The 14,915-nt window shown below is 46.6% G+C and overlaps 1 protein-coding gene across 4 annotated transcripts in view; it reads left to right on the top strand.

Annotated features, from left to right (window-relative positions):
* The first annotated feature begins 1,849 nt into the window (after positions 1 to 1,849).
* Positions 1,850 to 14,915, top strand: part of DENND5B (DENN domain containing 5B) — a 117,344-nt gene continuing 104,278 nt past the window's right edge. For all 4 annotated transcript variants that reach the window (XM_049822524.1, XM_049822522.1, XM_049822523.1 and 1 more), the window contains exon 1: positions 1,850 to 1,998. In XM_049822524.1, the coding sequence (XP_049678481.1) occupies positions 1,887 to 1,998 (112 nt within the window). In that variant the 5' untranslated portion in view covers positions 1,850 to 1,886. The remainder of the gene's footprint in view (positions 1,999 to 14,915) is intronic.

The raw sequence follows: 14,915 nt of genomic DNA, 5'->3' as shown, positions 1-14,915 counted from the left end.
CTTGGACTGCCTGGAGCCACCCATACCATCGGGCCTCCAAAAGAGAAGCCTACAATACGAGAATAAGATGGTACTTCTCCACAGTAAGAGCTATTAGGTTTGAACGAGAGTCAGAGGCTGACTTAACTCTTATCATCTGACCTAGAGCTGAATAAGCAAATACATACAAGTTAATAAACAAACCAAACCAAACTAAATAAAATAACCTAGCTCTCAGTGCAAAGTCGAGAAAACAACTGATGTCCTGGCAAATTCCTACGTGGATCAACCAAGGTTCACTTTGTTACAGCGAGTGCTGCAACCACCAGAATCGGTGATTGTGATAGAGGACTCAGCTGCTTCTTTCTTGGATATTGGGAAGTGAGGAAATTGGTTTAGCTCTTGTCTGCTTTCAGCAGAGCACTACAGGAAGCTGAGAAGTAAAAGGGCATAAAACTTATTAATTCAAAGGGAAGAAGAGAGAGAGATGCTGAGCTAGGTTGCCTCCAGGTAGGAAGGCATAGTTGTTCCACATACCTCCATAAAATGACCCGTGCTGGATGAAATATCAGGTTCCTTGCAGGCATTTCCTTACCAAAGGTGCCTGTTGAAGAAGAACAAATGTAAATCACAGAAAGAAAAAAACCGTGGCTCATGCTGCAGAGAGGTAAGTGAAAGAGGTCCTAAGACTCCACAGAAAGCAAAGGATGAGACTAATTATCACAGACTGCATGGACCAAGACTAGTATACAGATAAACACGAAAGGATAAAAGTGCAGATTGAATTCTGCAGGCAACCTCCTTAAAATATACAGGCGGCAGAATTATCTGACGTAAGCAGGGATCTCATCAGTTTGGAGAAGAAAATCTCAGAACTTCAGAAGACTCACCTTTGCCCCTTTAAAAGTAGGTGCCGCTCCCGAGCGGATCTGCCAGTACTTTGGCATCGGGTAATAATAATGGGAGGGTTTTTAGCAACGGGGACTAAATAGTGCTGACTTCTTCCTGGACGCGGCAGAATGGTTAGTAAATCGTAAGTAGGCTGGGAACGAAGCAGCGTTTTAGACGTTTGCCTTGAAACGGAGCGCACGTAGCAAAGGAATCGTTCTCCCTCCTAGAAGTCAACGTGGTGCCAGTGAGATGGAGACCCCACAAAAGCCACCCGTCAGGCCCTCCCCGGGGTGGCTGTGGGGACGTTGTTTCGCTATTCGGGTCGGGAAACGAAAAAGCCCTTTCCCCCCCCCCCCCCACACCCCCGGAGGATTCCCGCAGAAAACGCCCAGCGCCGCCCGGTGCTCGGCCCGTTCCGGTGGGGGCCCTTCGGGTGCTTCCCTCCCGGCTGTGGAACGGACACATCCCCGGTAGGAGGTGGCACCGGTCCCCTTTTCCATTGAAATAACGGCCACCCCGCCCTAATCACGCCTCGGGGGTGATCGCGGGGGGGGCTTTGGGCACCTATCGTGACGCACCTATCGCGACGGGGGCACCTATCGCGACGGGGGCACCTATCGCGACGGGGGCACCTGGCAACGCGGAGTCCCGGGGGGGGGGGGGGGGACGACACACATACACCGTCCCGCACCCCTCCCACCCCAAACCCCGGGAAGGCGCCGGAGCGGGGCGGGGGGGGGGGGGAGGGGGGCACCGCCGCGGCCGCCCGGGGTTTAAATGCCCCGCGGGGGCGGAGCCGCCGCCGCCCGTCCCGCCCCGCTCAGCTGACAGCGGGGCCGCCGCCGCTCGGTGCCCGCCCGCGCCCGCCGGAGCCGCCGTTCGGTGCCCGCCCGCCGCGGCCTGCGCGCCCCCGCCGGGGATGGGGGGCGGCGCGCCGTGACCGGCCCGCGGGCGCGCCCCCGCCGCCGCCGCGCAGAGCCGCGCTGCCGCAGGGAGCCGCCGCCGCCGCCGGCGGGATGAGCGGGAGCGGCGCCCCCGGGCCCGGCGCGGCACCCTGCCGCTTCGCCCACTACTTCGTGCTGTGCGGTATCGACGCGGAGAGCGGGCTGGAGCCCGACGAGCTGGCAGGTGAGCGGCGGCGCCGCCGGGGGAAACGGGAGCGGGGAGCGGGAGGGGCGCGGAGGCCTCGCCCGCACCCGCGCCGCTGCGGCTGGCCGCGGCCCGGCGGGCGTTTGGGATCCGCTGCTTCAAAATGTCTGCTCCGCCCGAGGAGGGGGCGAAGGGAGGAGGTTGGGGGGGGTCGCCGGGCCGGCAGAAGCCGCGGGGAGGGAGCAACTTTGAAGGACGAAGCGGCCGTGTGTGCCCCCCCCGGCGGGCTGGCGGAGCATCCCCCGGGGGGCAGCTCCCGCCTGGCGGCGGCGGCGGCGGCGGCGGCGGCGGGGGTGGGGGGGGGGGCGTTTGTCTGCCGGCCGCCGGGATGCGCCCTCCCCCGCAGGCCGGGGCCCGCCGACCCGCCGTTGGCCCTGGTCCCTAATGGTGGAAGGGGAAAGGCAGCAGCCCCGGCCCGCCCTCGGCGGGTGGGGGCAGCGGCTCGGCCGCGGCCAGCGGGGTGCGAGCGACGGGAGAGGGGTACGGAGCTGAAGGGAGCCGAATGACCGAGCTTTCTGTCGGGGGAGATGCGTTTTCTTCCCTATTTGCCCCTGGAAAGGTGGTGGTGGTGGTGGTGGGGAATCTGGGAAGAACTGAATAAATTAATGGAATCGCATCTTTAATTATGCTGCTTTATTCACATCTTGTGTCTATTCAGAAATAGTCTTCCTGCATCCTTCCTTTCCCCTCCACCCCCAAAAATGCTATGGAATTAAAGAACAAAATCGTTAGTGTGGGATCTAACGCTTTCTCTAAAATGTTTATTTTTGGAGCGTTCATGACTGGATGTGAGCTGATTATCCTGGGAAAAGGCTAAATGTCACTTTTGTTTATTGAAAAGGAACTGTTGAAGTCAGGTTTTTACGCATAAAATTAGATCGCCCGCAAGCTTAATAACGGGGCTTAATTGCATGGAAGCTAAACGTTTCCTCGCTGCGTTACGAGTTTGAAAGCACTGAAGTGCATATGTTTGACCGTTGTTCCGTGCGTTCGCGCTGCAGGCGACGGAGCTGTCTGCGACCCAAGCTGAAGGCAGCTGTAGCTGTCACGGTGGGCACCTCCGCCTGGTGACGGGGTCCTGGCGAGGTCTCCGCTGCTACTGCATCGGGAAGTACCTCTCCTGGCTGTGCAGGAGAAAGACCTGATCTATATCACTGATCAACGTACCCTGGCTGAAGTTCATCTTTTTGTCGCCCGGAAAAGGGGTGGGTACGCGCACCTGACGTTCCAAGGAGCTTCAACTGAACTCGGGGTACCTAAAGGTTTTCCCTCTGCAGTGAGCACACGCTGGAGGTGGCCCTAGGATCTCCAAGTTGAAGCATTAGCCGCGTGTGCTTTAATCGCTGCTTTTTCACATGTACTAGTGACCGCAATTGTATGTTTTCAGTTTTGCTGCTTTTAGTAGAAAACTCCTGGCTCGTGAGCCATCTCCCAGCTGATGGTGTACAGGGTTTGATTTGCATAATATGACCTATTGGGGTTTCAGCTACTTAAACTTTGAGTCATCGCTAACTCTTCTATCTGCAAAAAACTATTTTTAAAGCAGTGTTGGCTGGCAGACTGCGCCTTCCCTGATGAGTACCCACAGACTTTAGAACTTGTCTTCTGCCAATTTCTGCTCCATTTCCCAGTGAGATGTGCAGGTGTGTTCTTGGGGAGCGCTGCTCAAGGACAGGCTGAAGGCGGTGGGTTCGTGCAGGGTAGCGGCTCGGCTACAGGGCTCATCTTTCATGGTCATTCAGTAGGTTTAGCCGAACTGCTCCAGCAACACTAAGCAGATTTAAAAGCTAAAGAAAGTCTCCCTTTTCATTTTTCAGTAAAAGAAAGACATTTTGGCACAGCTGGGATATGCGCATTTATAAAATACGATGCAACCATGAATGAATTCAAAGAGAAATTACCACCTGTAGTTGTTTTTAAAGCAAGTGGGGCTTTTTTATTATTACTATTATTTATTTTCTCCCTTCCCCCAATAGGAAATAACAAGTAGAAATGTCTTTGTAACTGGTTTAAACTAGGCAAGGTCCAGCAGTATGGTTTGAGCATCCAAAAATTTTTGGTAATGCTAATTTGGGAGGCATTCTTAATACCTAGGAGGGTTGGGATATGTTAGAGGAAGAAGTGGAGTAGCAGAAATATGATGGCACTTAATATTGCCACTGAGCAATGTTATATTTTTAGGGACTCGTGACAAGAGCTTTCTGCCATCAGCTGGGAGCGCAGCAGTTGGAAATGTTAGGGAGGAACAGGGAGTGCTGTGAGCCACAAATATAATGCAGCCATGGAAAAATTAACTCTGGTTTTAGATGTAGCTGAGAAAACATTTCTGTTAAAGCTTGGGGAGCATTAATGCCGCCATAGGCAGGCAGTAGTGAGATCCCGTCTAGAAACCTGTTACGGGTTTCAAAAAGCGAGCTACTAGGATTGAATTTGTTACCGGAATAGGTGGGGAGAAAGATGCTCGAGGGAACAGAAGTCCTGTTGTATCACAGGAAACTCACAAATGAAGACTATTTCTTTCTAAAAATGCTCCCACAACATTTTGTAGAAAGAAATGATCCTGTTCTTTCAGTACTGAATTACGTAGCTGTGAGAGCTTTCCGTCTTGCTATCCTTGTGCTTAAAGAGCTCGTTGAAGTCGGTCACGGCGTCAATGAAAAGTTGCCGAGACTTAAGGCGCTGCACAGATCATCCCCAGTTTAGCAAAAAAGTAATCAAGAACCTGCTTATCTCCAAACCTGTGAATCCCTTAGCAGCCAGCACACACCAGGTCTGGCTGACTGGAGCTGCGCTAGGGGAGGGCAGGAGGAGGACGAGAGGAGCTCCTCTGCGGCCCCGCGGCCTCTCGTGTGGACACAGAAGCAGAAGTTAGAAAATCCTCGAGGGATTCTCAGCTTCCAGATGGGGTTGCTGGTGGTCAGCCGGGTCACAGACACCTCACGGGGTATGTGGTGTGCTAAGGAGCTGCCGCTGAGTCAGGTCTGGCGTCACCTGGAGCCCCCTGACCTGCACCCTCCCTTCGCTGGGGACAGCCCCGGACCCAGCCCTGTGTGAAGCCTTTCCTTGCCTGATGGCTTAAGCCCCAAATCTCTTTACACGCAAACCCTCTGCAGTAAAAAAAACAACCAAACGCACCAAAAACCCCTCATCTACTGCATCAGGCGTGAAGTGAAATGTTTCAGTGATGCTCTTGGAGGCAGGGTGAAGAACTCCCTTTTTAATTCTTATTGTAGCGTTGTTAGGTCTGTTCACAAAATTATATAAAATCAAGGTTTTGAAGTTGTATAAGCTCTTGACATGCTTTTAGGGAAGAGTGACTTGCTTTATAGTTCTTGATCCTGTGGATGCTCAGTGCTTAAAATAAATTTGGTACATGAGAATTCTCCACCATGCAAATGGTTCGTTTTGCTTAGATTATTTTTTTCTTTTGCATTTATGCTATTTTCTGGTACAGATTTTCCTTTTTTTTTTTTTTTTTTTTCTTTTTTAATAGGAAAATGCTCCACAGCTGGCTTTTGAAATGGATTAATTTTGGTTTTTTTTAAGTGAATTAATTTTGAAAAGTAAAAAGCTCTTGTACCTATTGCTCGGCTTGGTAGTGTATCCAGGCATGCAGCAAAGTAGCGTATGCTGTCAAAACACTTGTGGCCCTATCACCAAGCTCTCAGTCAAGGATGGAAGGAAAAAAAAAAGTCTTTCTAGGGACTTGAGGGAGGAAAGGAAACTATCTACTTAATAGTTGGAGAGGTCAGAAAAGAAAAGCAGGGTATTTGATGTGAAATATCTTGAAAAGCATGAAAATTTCAGTATTGGTTTCTGTGCCCTGTTGAACTCTACTAAAATAGGATGAAGGGAGCTTTTCTCTCATGTTCAGGGCTGATGGAAAATATGTTTTGGTTGACTTTCATCTTCATGCCTATTTCTTTCAGGTAAAGCTATTTTGAGACTATCAGCCTTGGAATTGCATATGCTTAAATGAACTTGTTATAGTAAATATTTAACATTGCCTTAAACAAAAAGACCTAATTGTTCATTAAATTGTTTCTATTCCATATTTTGCTCATACTATATGAGCCTCATAAGAGTATGTGCAAGGCATGAGATTTTTCTGGCTGTAGCGGCTTTTACATTTTGTTTTGAGAGCATATTAAATTTTGCCGTATCTTGTTACAGTGTCGCAAACTACAATTTCTAAAAATCCAGAATACATATAACTCAACTAAAAAGAACATGGAGTTTCTTTTATTAGGGAAGTAATTTAGTGCTCTGGAGGAAAGCAGAGAGAGAATTGGGGATGGGTGTTTTGTTCCAAAGTGGAAGGACTGGTCTGTGCTCCATGGAGGATGCTGTTGGCAGAGCAGTTTGGAGGGAGGAGGATGCGGTAAGCCAGCACGGGAACTGGGGCCTGAAGGACCACGTTGGATGGTGCCTTCTGCATCTCGGAACGTGAATGTCAGTGGAGTTGTGGTAGCCCTCTTGCTGTGTGAAATGGAAAGTTTTATAGCTTTTTTCCACACTTAAACCGTAAAATATTACCTCAAGACTATGCTTATTAGTGAGGAGACATTCTAGTTATTGCATCTTGTCTAGCAACATATTTTGCACTGTCTAGTTTTGGCCATTGTGTAAAGATTCGCTGTCTTACTGTCCTGGTTCAATGTATACTTTAAAGCTGCAGAGAGCTTCATTACTCTACTTTTAAGATAGATTTTTTTTTTTTTTTTTTTTCCTTTCTTTATGATCAGCAAAGCTGAGAGTGCTCACTGGTCATGCTCATTGGAAATGTTGAGTGTCTTGGGGAAAATGAACACTACTTCTACCTCATGCTGTTTCCCTACAAATATCCAGATACTGGTTATTAATTTCCTCCCAGTGAAATGTTACTTCAGTTCATAACGTTGAAAACCAAACAGAGCGTGTTGCAGTCTGGCTAACCGTGCTTCTTATCTAGTAGGCTCTTATTTTTAGAAAGCTAAAAGACTTTTTCATCCTTGTGTGGGCTTGGCACCTGCGTGCTCACGCCTTGCAGAGTCTCCCCGCAGCCTGCACAGTTCTCCGTCGCGCTTCCTTCATGCCAAGTCACCCTGCAGTGCCAGAAAACATGGTGGCATTACTACAGTGATACAACTTCTCGTGTATATGGCTTTTCTGAAAATAAGTAATTGGGTTTTTTCCTAGTTTACTGGAAAAAGACTGAGAAATTTCCCTTGACCAAGGAATATCTAAACAGTTGTGGTTCCTGTTCGTGACTTACTCAGTTGCCACAAATGAAAAGCGGGCTATGGGAGTTTTGCTTTTAATTTTTAGGTACAGTCCAGAGTTGGAGGGATTGTCCAGGTTAAGTAACCTGGATGTGGATGAGAGTGGTGCGGGTAGAGGAGAAGATGGCTTATGCCGTACAACTTAACAAAACTTCACTTGCTCCTCAGAAGCAGTTGTAGTAGATTGCTTAGGATTTCTGATCGTTATAGGGCTTGTGAGAGGGATGGGACTCAAGTATTTCTCCTGCCCCCCTTAAGAAGCGATGCTCAAATGCAGCAATAAATCTTCTGACTTTATGGCTGGAATAAGCAAGTCTCGCGGATGAGAGATTGGACAGAGTAGCTGGCTTATTGAACTAACTTGTTTTTTGTGAATTGTCATAATAAACAATGAAACACTGGGTATACATTTAGAAAACCTGTTTGATAAAAATCTAAGCTGGGTTAATATTTTGTTCATGTGAAAACAAATTTTTTTATCTTAGTCTGCATAAGTAAATTGTTGTGTTTCTAGTTAGAGGGAGTATGGAGATTAATCCCTGCTTCCATGCAACCTTGACTTGATGCTGAAACAAATAATGTTTCTGCTCTCTTCTACACCTTTGAAGGTGGTGGCATGGATAGTTGCTGTAATGGTTTATTCTTAAACATGTTTTTGGTTTTTTTTTTTGCTACTGGGGAAAACCAGAATTCAATTGTAACACTACAGAGATTTTTTTTATTTTTTTTTTAAATATATTTCTGAATTATACATTGAAGACTTAGCTCCTGTAGCAGGATTTCTGCAGCCAAAGGAAACAGTGCTTTTTATAAAGAATTGTCAATATTATTGACAAGTTTTATCTCCAGTTAGAATAACCTTTAATAAGGAGTAACTTTCTTGCGTAGTTGGATAACAGACCATTTGTGGAATTGCTAATGGCTGTGACATGTTATTATGCTTTAGTAATAGTGTTTTCATTCTCTATCTTTATATATGCCAGACAGACACTGGATGTAAATGCTCCCCCAACCCTGGTGTGACTATGCTGTTATACATTTGCCTTCATCTAAGTTCTTTGTACCGTATTCCTTTGAAAATAAGGTATTGATTGAGTTGGAAAAACATCATTATTCCTATCAATAGCACTAACTCACTAATGCTAAACCAAAGAGAATTTCTTGTACTTTTTTTGCCAGATAAGCTGCTGTTTTAATTTCCACTTAGAAGGACTAAACCCCCTTGCACTCAGGGAGGCTGGTTTGCTGCCAGCGGCTCTTGCGGTAGCGCAGGAGAAGAAGGTGTGGCGTGTACGTGAGGGGTTTTTTTTTTAGTAAAAATCCTTGTAACGGGTACGTTAATATTGCAGTAGGTAGCCTTTTTCCTTCACGTAGTGTAAACCACAGGAGTAATCAAAGTGCTGGCAGGCAGAACGGCTGAGCTGCTGTCCTTTATAAAGAAGAACGACCTAAATCCAACGCTAATCTTGTTCCTGCACATCAGCTTGAAGTCACCATTGGCCCCATCCTGGCAGCTTAGTGGTGTGGTGCCTGGGGAGACCTGGGGTGCCCGGGACCGCAGCCTCCTGCTTCGAGCGGAGAGCGCTGAACGGCAGACGTCCGCACGTCCTGAAGAGCGTGGCGGTGCCGGATCAGGCCTCGTCGCGGCTGGGTGTTGGTAGGGAGCGTGAGGAGAGACGGTGGTTTTGAGCGCACGGTGAAGGGGAAGGTCCCTGCTGCCAGCGGAGAGGCTCCCGTGTCGATGTCCTCCTCCGCGGTGGTCCTCACGGCACCGGAGGATGGCGGCACCTGGGGGAAGGCGATACTCCCCCCCCCCGCCCCCCGAAAAGGGGAGAGCAGAAACCGTAAATATGTCAGAACTGCTCAGGGCGGTGCGTGACTGTAGTATTGATTTCTCTGCTCAGCTGTTTGCCCATGAAGCCCTTCTGCCCTCTCCGGAGCGATGTCCCAGCACCGCAGGAGCTGTGCCCGTGCCCTGACACCCTGCCCGCAGCTCTCCTGCGCCAGTGCGGAGCTCGCCATAGCCACGCTTCCAGAATGAGCTGCTTCGGGAGAGGCTGAGATGCGTGCAAGCCAGCAGGACAAGAGTGTCAGGGCGCTCTCGCCTGCCTTCTTTCACCAGCTTGTCATGGACTAATCAAGTTGTCCTTAATGCCAGCTCGTCCCTGAAACATGCTGGCAAATGTACAGCCCGCAAAGCCTCTGCGTGGGCTGACGCTGGATACGTGGCTGGCACGCTGCTCCCTGCTGCAGTTCCTGATCTGTTGCAATGAAGGTTGGAGTCAATGAGAAATGTGAATGAAGGAAAAAAAAAAAAAAAAAAGAAAAAGAAAAAAAACAGCATGTGCACTTTGATCCAGTTAATGGTGGGTGTTTGGCTGGTGCTATTTGAAATCATGCAGGACCGCTAACGTATATGGGAAGAAGATTACAAGTAGCTTGTTCAGCCATCTCTTCTGCATATGGAGAGGAACCTACATAAAGTTCGTGAGTGTAAATAACCTACAATTCCCCCCCCCCCCCCCCATATTATCTACCTCTTGACCAGAAAATAGCAAAAACCATGTATGGTAGGAAAAGTTACATTGAGGAAAAACAAATTTGCTCAGGAAACAGCAGGCCTTCACTGTGGTATTTTGGTCCCATTAGCCATATTGATAATCTCAAAAGTAATTAGGGAAGAAACGGTGATGGGTCATCACAATAAAAAGACACATGCTAGGGAGATGACTAATCTGTGACAGACTGCTGAGGTGTCAGATACTGGCATGGCTGGAAGAAGCTTCTGTTACATTACCAGTATGAAAATACAAACAACTCAATTTGTGCTCCTTGCTTGGAGTCAAAGATAGTTTTACTCAGCTGTCTGATCACTGTAACTTAGCTGAGAGCTTTCTCATTAGGGTGTCCTAGGCTTGGTAAAGGTGCCTGGCTGGAAACGTGGAGCCATGCTCCTCCAAGGTGTGAGGTTTTTCTTCTTCCTCCTTCCTCCACTTACCAACCCAATCCATGAAAAATAACATCAAAACATCCAAACAGATGCTTAAGGAGTGAAACGCAAAGAGTATTCCCTTGCTAATATATACTCCGTGTAGAGTTGCTCTGAAGGATTTGGCTAGATCTCAGTGACCTGCTTCGAGTGATAGCACAAAAATTAACTCTTAGTAGAATATAATATTTGGGGAAAGGGTCTGGTTTTGGTGGATCTGTAAAGAAAACTTGTTCTTTCACTGGAGAACAACCTTCACGATTTCATACAAAAATGTCAGCTGTTCTTGGTTTGTGTTCAGAGGCCATGTTTAAATATGTCAGTCTTGGAGAGTAAGTGTCATTGTCCCCTGCCTTGGAGCATGAACTTGGCTTTGCTTTACAGTAATATTATTCATCAAATTGCAATAATAATTCTGGCACCTAGTAGCAATTGTTTTTAAAAAACAAGCTTTATATCAAATGGAGTCAAATTGTGCTTTGAAGCTGTGTGAGTGGTAGGTTGCACAGCGTGAAAGCTAGAAGAATCCTCTGTCCACTCCCTTCTTGGTATTCTCTTGTCATGTTAAAGACTAACATGTGGAAGGGTAAGGGGGCTTAATCTGAAACACCATTCGGTGTAAACAATGACAGGATTAAAAAAAAAAAGCAAAGCTCAACTGTCGTGGGTGTGCAGTGGCTGCTGCTTTTCATGGATGACTGAAATTATTTGTATAAATTTGCATTTTCCCCTTAGCATCTATATAAACCTATGCTCATTTCCATGCATAGCTATTTTCACGTACAAACTGACTGGCGCGCGGTGGCATGCGATGTAATGCAGTGTTACCTGTGCTAGCACTAACTATAGTTACAAGGAAAAAGCAAGTGTCAGCGTGGATGCTCCTTACACGGGGCTGGCTAGGTGTAAGAGGTGCTTCGAGTCTCTTGTGATCCGAAGACAAGAGGGCTGAGCTCTTTGTAATGAAACGATGAAACCAAGGGCTCACTTAACGGGTAATTTCTCAATGAAATATTGATCAAACGGGCCAAGCAGTCTGCTTTGGACTGACTGGTGTTCGGGATGCAGCTGGAGCCTGCTGGGAGAGAATCCTGCTTTCAAGGTCCAAATAGGTATTGCTTACAATGACTTCAGATGTCTGACAGGTTCTGGAGCCCAGGTTCTTGCTGGCCTGGAGACTGTCTGGAGGGTGCAAACCCCTGATTTAGGAGCCACTTCTCCTGCTTTTTCTGCAGGTTGCTGCTGAGATGAATCCAGTCAGATGGTGCAAATACCTTCTGCTGAGCCCTCTGGTGTCCCGTGAGATGCTCAGGAAAAAGAATCAAGATTTATTTTTTTTTAATTCAAGCTATGAAGTATTTGAGCAAAGAATGCAATATACAATTGAGTAAATATTTGGCTTTTCATTGTTGAGGGAGGGGAGGATTTGCTGATTAGTTAGTTATTCACACAATACTGTTTTCCATCAGTATTCCCACTTGGTATTCTTATTTGTTTTATGCTGTGCAATGCTCTGGCATGAATTTGAAATTAAGAATTTTTGTGCTTAAAAACAAGACAACAGCTCTGTTAACACAGACTTTCTCTTGGCTGTGATACTGGCTGGGGTGGGAGACCTGAAGGGATGTTGCACAGTTTCTAGAATGGGGCTTTTTGTAATGTAGATGTTGTGCTTTCTTGCTTTATTGTTCTGGTATAACAACTTGAAAATACACAGCATCAACTATTTGGGGCAGAATTCTCCTATTTTATTAAAAAAAAAAAAATCCAAACAAAACACCAAAAACACCCAACCCATAAAATTTTGTGTAATCATATGAAGATGAAATGGCTGGTCTTGACTCACAATGCTTCAAAGCTGCCAGGTGCTTTGTAAAATGACTGATGATGGATGTATGCTCTGTCACAGAGCTTTGAAGGGTGTATTCTGCTATACATTTGGCCTTGTAAACACTTGAAGAATGTCAAGGCCAGGAAAAATGGCACTACCATGTCTCTAATGCACCCCTTTTTGAGTTGTCAATCTTTGTCTCTAATGACTGTTGTTATGAATCTATTAAGGGAGAATATTTATCTCTGGAAATCAGGATAGCAGCCATTCAGCACAGATGAATTAGGTCTTCAGCCTTTTCCCCAAGATGATACTATTCAAGATAGGCCTATCTTACTAGCATTTGCAAATATGTTGACTCTTTCTGGCTTTAGCAAGTGTGATAGCAGATGTTGTTTGACTCTCTTAATTCAAGCAGAGATGTGTAGTCTAGGGTTTCTATCTCAAACTGAGGAATGATTAAGAGCTAAAGAATCATGGTGTAAGGAATGCTATTAAGTAATCATTTTTTCCTGTATAAATATGAACATCTGCATAGGGTGAGGCAGCTGCAGCAGTGGTCTGCTGTCATATTTAGCAAAAGGGGGAATGGTGATGGGAGATGTTAACTTTCACAGTAGCAGTTCTGGTTAATAACTTACTGTCGTTTCTATGCCCATGTCTTTGTTTTCTTTTTCCTTGGAGCCGCCCACAGGGTAGTGAGTTGGGAGGGGAAAGAAAGAGCCTTGTTGAAAATTGCTCAGTCTAACACACTGTTAAAAAAAACCAACAGCAACAAAAAAAAAACCCCTCTAGCTTAATGGGGGCTGAACTTCCCATGAAAACTCTGCCTTAATGAGCTCAGACCCCTCAGCCCTGCTTTGTCCCTGTCAGCAGGTGAGAAAGAGCTGAGGTCCCTGGCGCGGGTGCCCTGGCTGTGACCCAGGGGCTTGGGGCCCTGATTAGTTCAGCTCTTGTGCTTTCAGCGGGAATAAGAATGAGAAAACATCTTGTCTTGGGGCTTGGATGTATTCATGCTCCTTGCCAGCAGGTCTGTGCTACCGCTGGAAGAGGCATTTGTCCAGGACCTGGGGAGAAAAGGCACGGATTTAGGTCTGTCGCGGAGCTGAGAGTGAATTGCTCAGAGCAACTATCGGAGTAGAGTGTCCAAGATATGTTATATTTGATAGTGGTGAAGAACTGAAAACTATTTGCAGTTCAAAATCTGTCTTGGGTTTCAGTTAGTGGTTAATATTTTGCCAGCACTTCGTGGCAATGACTTCTGTGTCCCAGCATTGCTCGTGGTGCACTGAATGGCTCAAAAGAGAAGCTGACGCTAAGCGGGAGACCATCTGTGTTGTTAATAGTGTAGTGTTGTCACACTCAAAACTCAGCTTGTGTGATTGATAATATGATCACACTACACCCATTTTCTTTTTTTTTTTTTTTTTTAGGTAAAAAAAAAACAACCCCCCAAAACAGTCTGTATCCTTATCTACCAACTTCTGAGCCCATAGGTCAATTTAATTTTGTCAGAGGTGAAATTGAAAAGATACGGGATTTTTTTTGGTGAAGTCCCTGCAGCTAGAGCAGAGATCCTAATTAACCTTCCAATAATACAAAGGCTGCAGGAAAAGCAACAGCACTCGATAAAGCAAGAGAGGCCCCTCCGCATGGGTATCCTGGCAGACTAATTGGCAGCCGCATAGCTGGGATCTGAGCAGAGTGCGCATTGCCTCCTGCCCATCTGATGGGTAGGAAAATAAAGGGTAACTTGTGGTATTGAGGGGGAAAGAGGGAAGATCAGAGCTAGTAGGGGCTTGTGTGAGCGAAAGGAGCTACAGATGAGAGGACCATGGTTTCTGTCCTGGCGTCCTGTCGCATAACTCCTAGTGCCCTTCACCCATACCTGTGAAACCATACAGCTGTGTTAATGCCATCTTTCTTAGTCTTTCCTTTTCACTCTCAAATGAAGAGTATTTGTTAGGGGACCAATTCTGCTACAGGTCCTACAGTGTGATAACAGGTGGTGGGAGCAAAGCTACATTTGGCAATAAATAGCAATGCAAGGATGACTGTTTGCTGCATCCAAGTCCTTCCTCAAACTCGATGAAAGGATATTGGAACTTGGCTGTGTTGGTGCTATTGCACTTTTTTTTTTTTTTTTTTTAAATGCACTAAATGGGAGGTATAGCAGCAGAATGAGTTGGGGAAGTGGGTTCTATACTTTCCTATTCCTTCTTTATCTTCCCCCTACCCACATTTAAAGAAAAAACAGCTCATCCTCATGCTTTATTGTTTTAAAAAGCTATTCTGACCTTTCTGGTAATATTGTGAAGAACCAGGAACTGCATTCTGATGTATTAAAGTGCTAATGATGCATAAGGAGTCATAAAACTGTATTAAGTGCATTAAATTTTGAGTAACTCCAGTAAAAGGCGCTGCAAGGGATGGCTAATCACTGCATTTATGAGTTGTCTTGGAGGTAAACGGCAGTATTTAGCTGAATCTGACCATGGAAACAGCATAGAAAGAGACGGCATTGCGTTGCAGTGCAGTGGGAGCTTGGCAATCCACGCTTGATTAATCCGCTAGTACCAAAGTGGCGTCGCTCCATGCTTCCAGCAAGCTTGTAATAGATGAGTGCATTAATGAGCCCCTGGGTAACCGAGACTACATTCAGGGGCCGGGGGGGGGGGGGGTGTGTGTGTGGAATCAGAAAGGATAAACATTGCTGACTCAGTTTCTCTTTCTTATGTTACCTCTACATATTTTTTCCAAGCAGTGCTTCAGTGATTCCATATTAAAGTGAGCATTTTAAAATGCCTCTCTGCAT

Source organism: Accipiter gentilis, chromosome 18, assembly GCF_929443795.1.
Source record: "Accipiter gentilis chromosome 18, bAccGen1.1, whole genome shotgun sequence".
Taxonomy (NCBI): Eukaryota; Metazoa; Chordata; class Aves; order Accipitriformes; family Accipitridae; genus Astur; species Astur gentilis.
The sequence above is the reverse complement of the archived record's forward strand: the minus strand, read 5'-3'. Positions and strand labels throughout refer to the sequence as shown.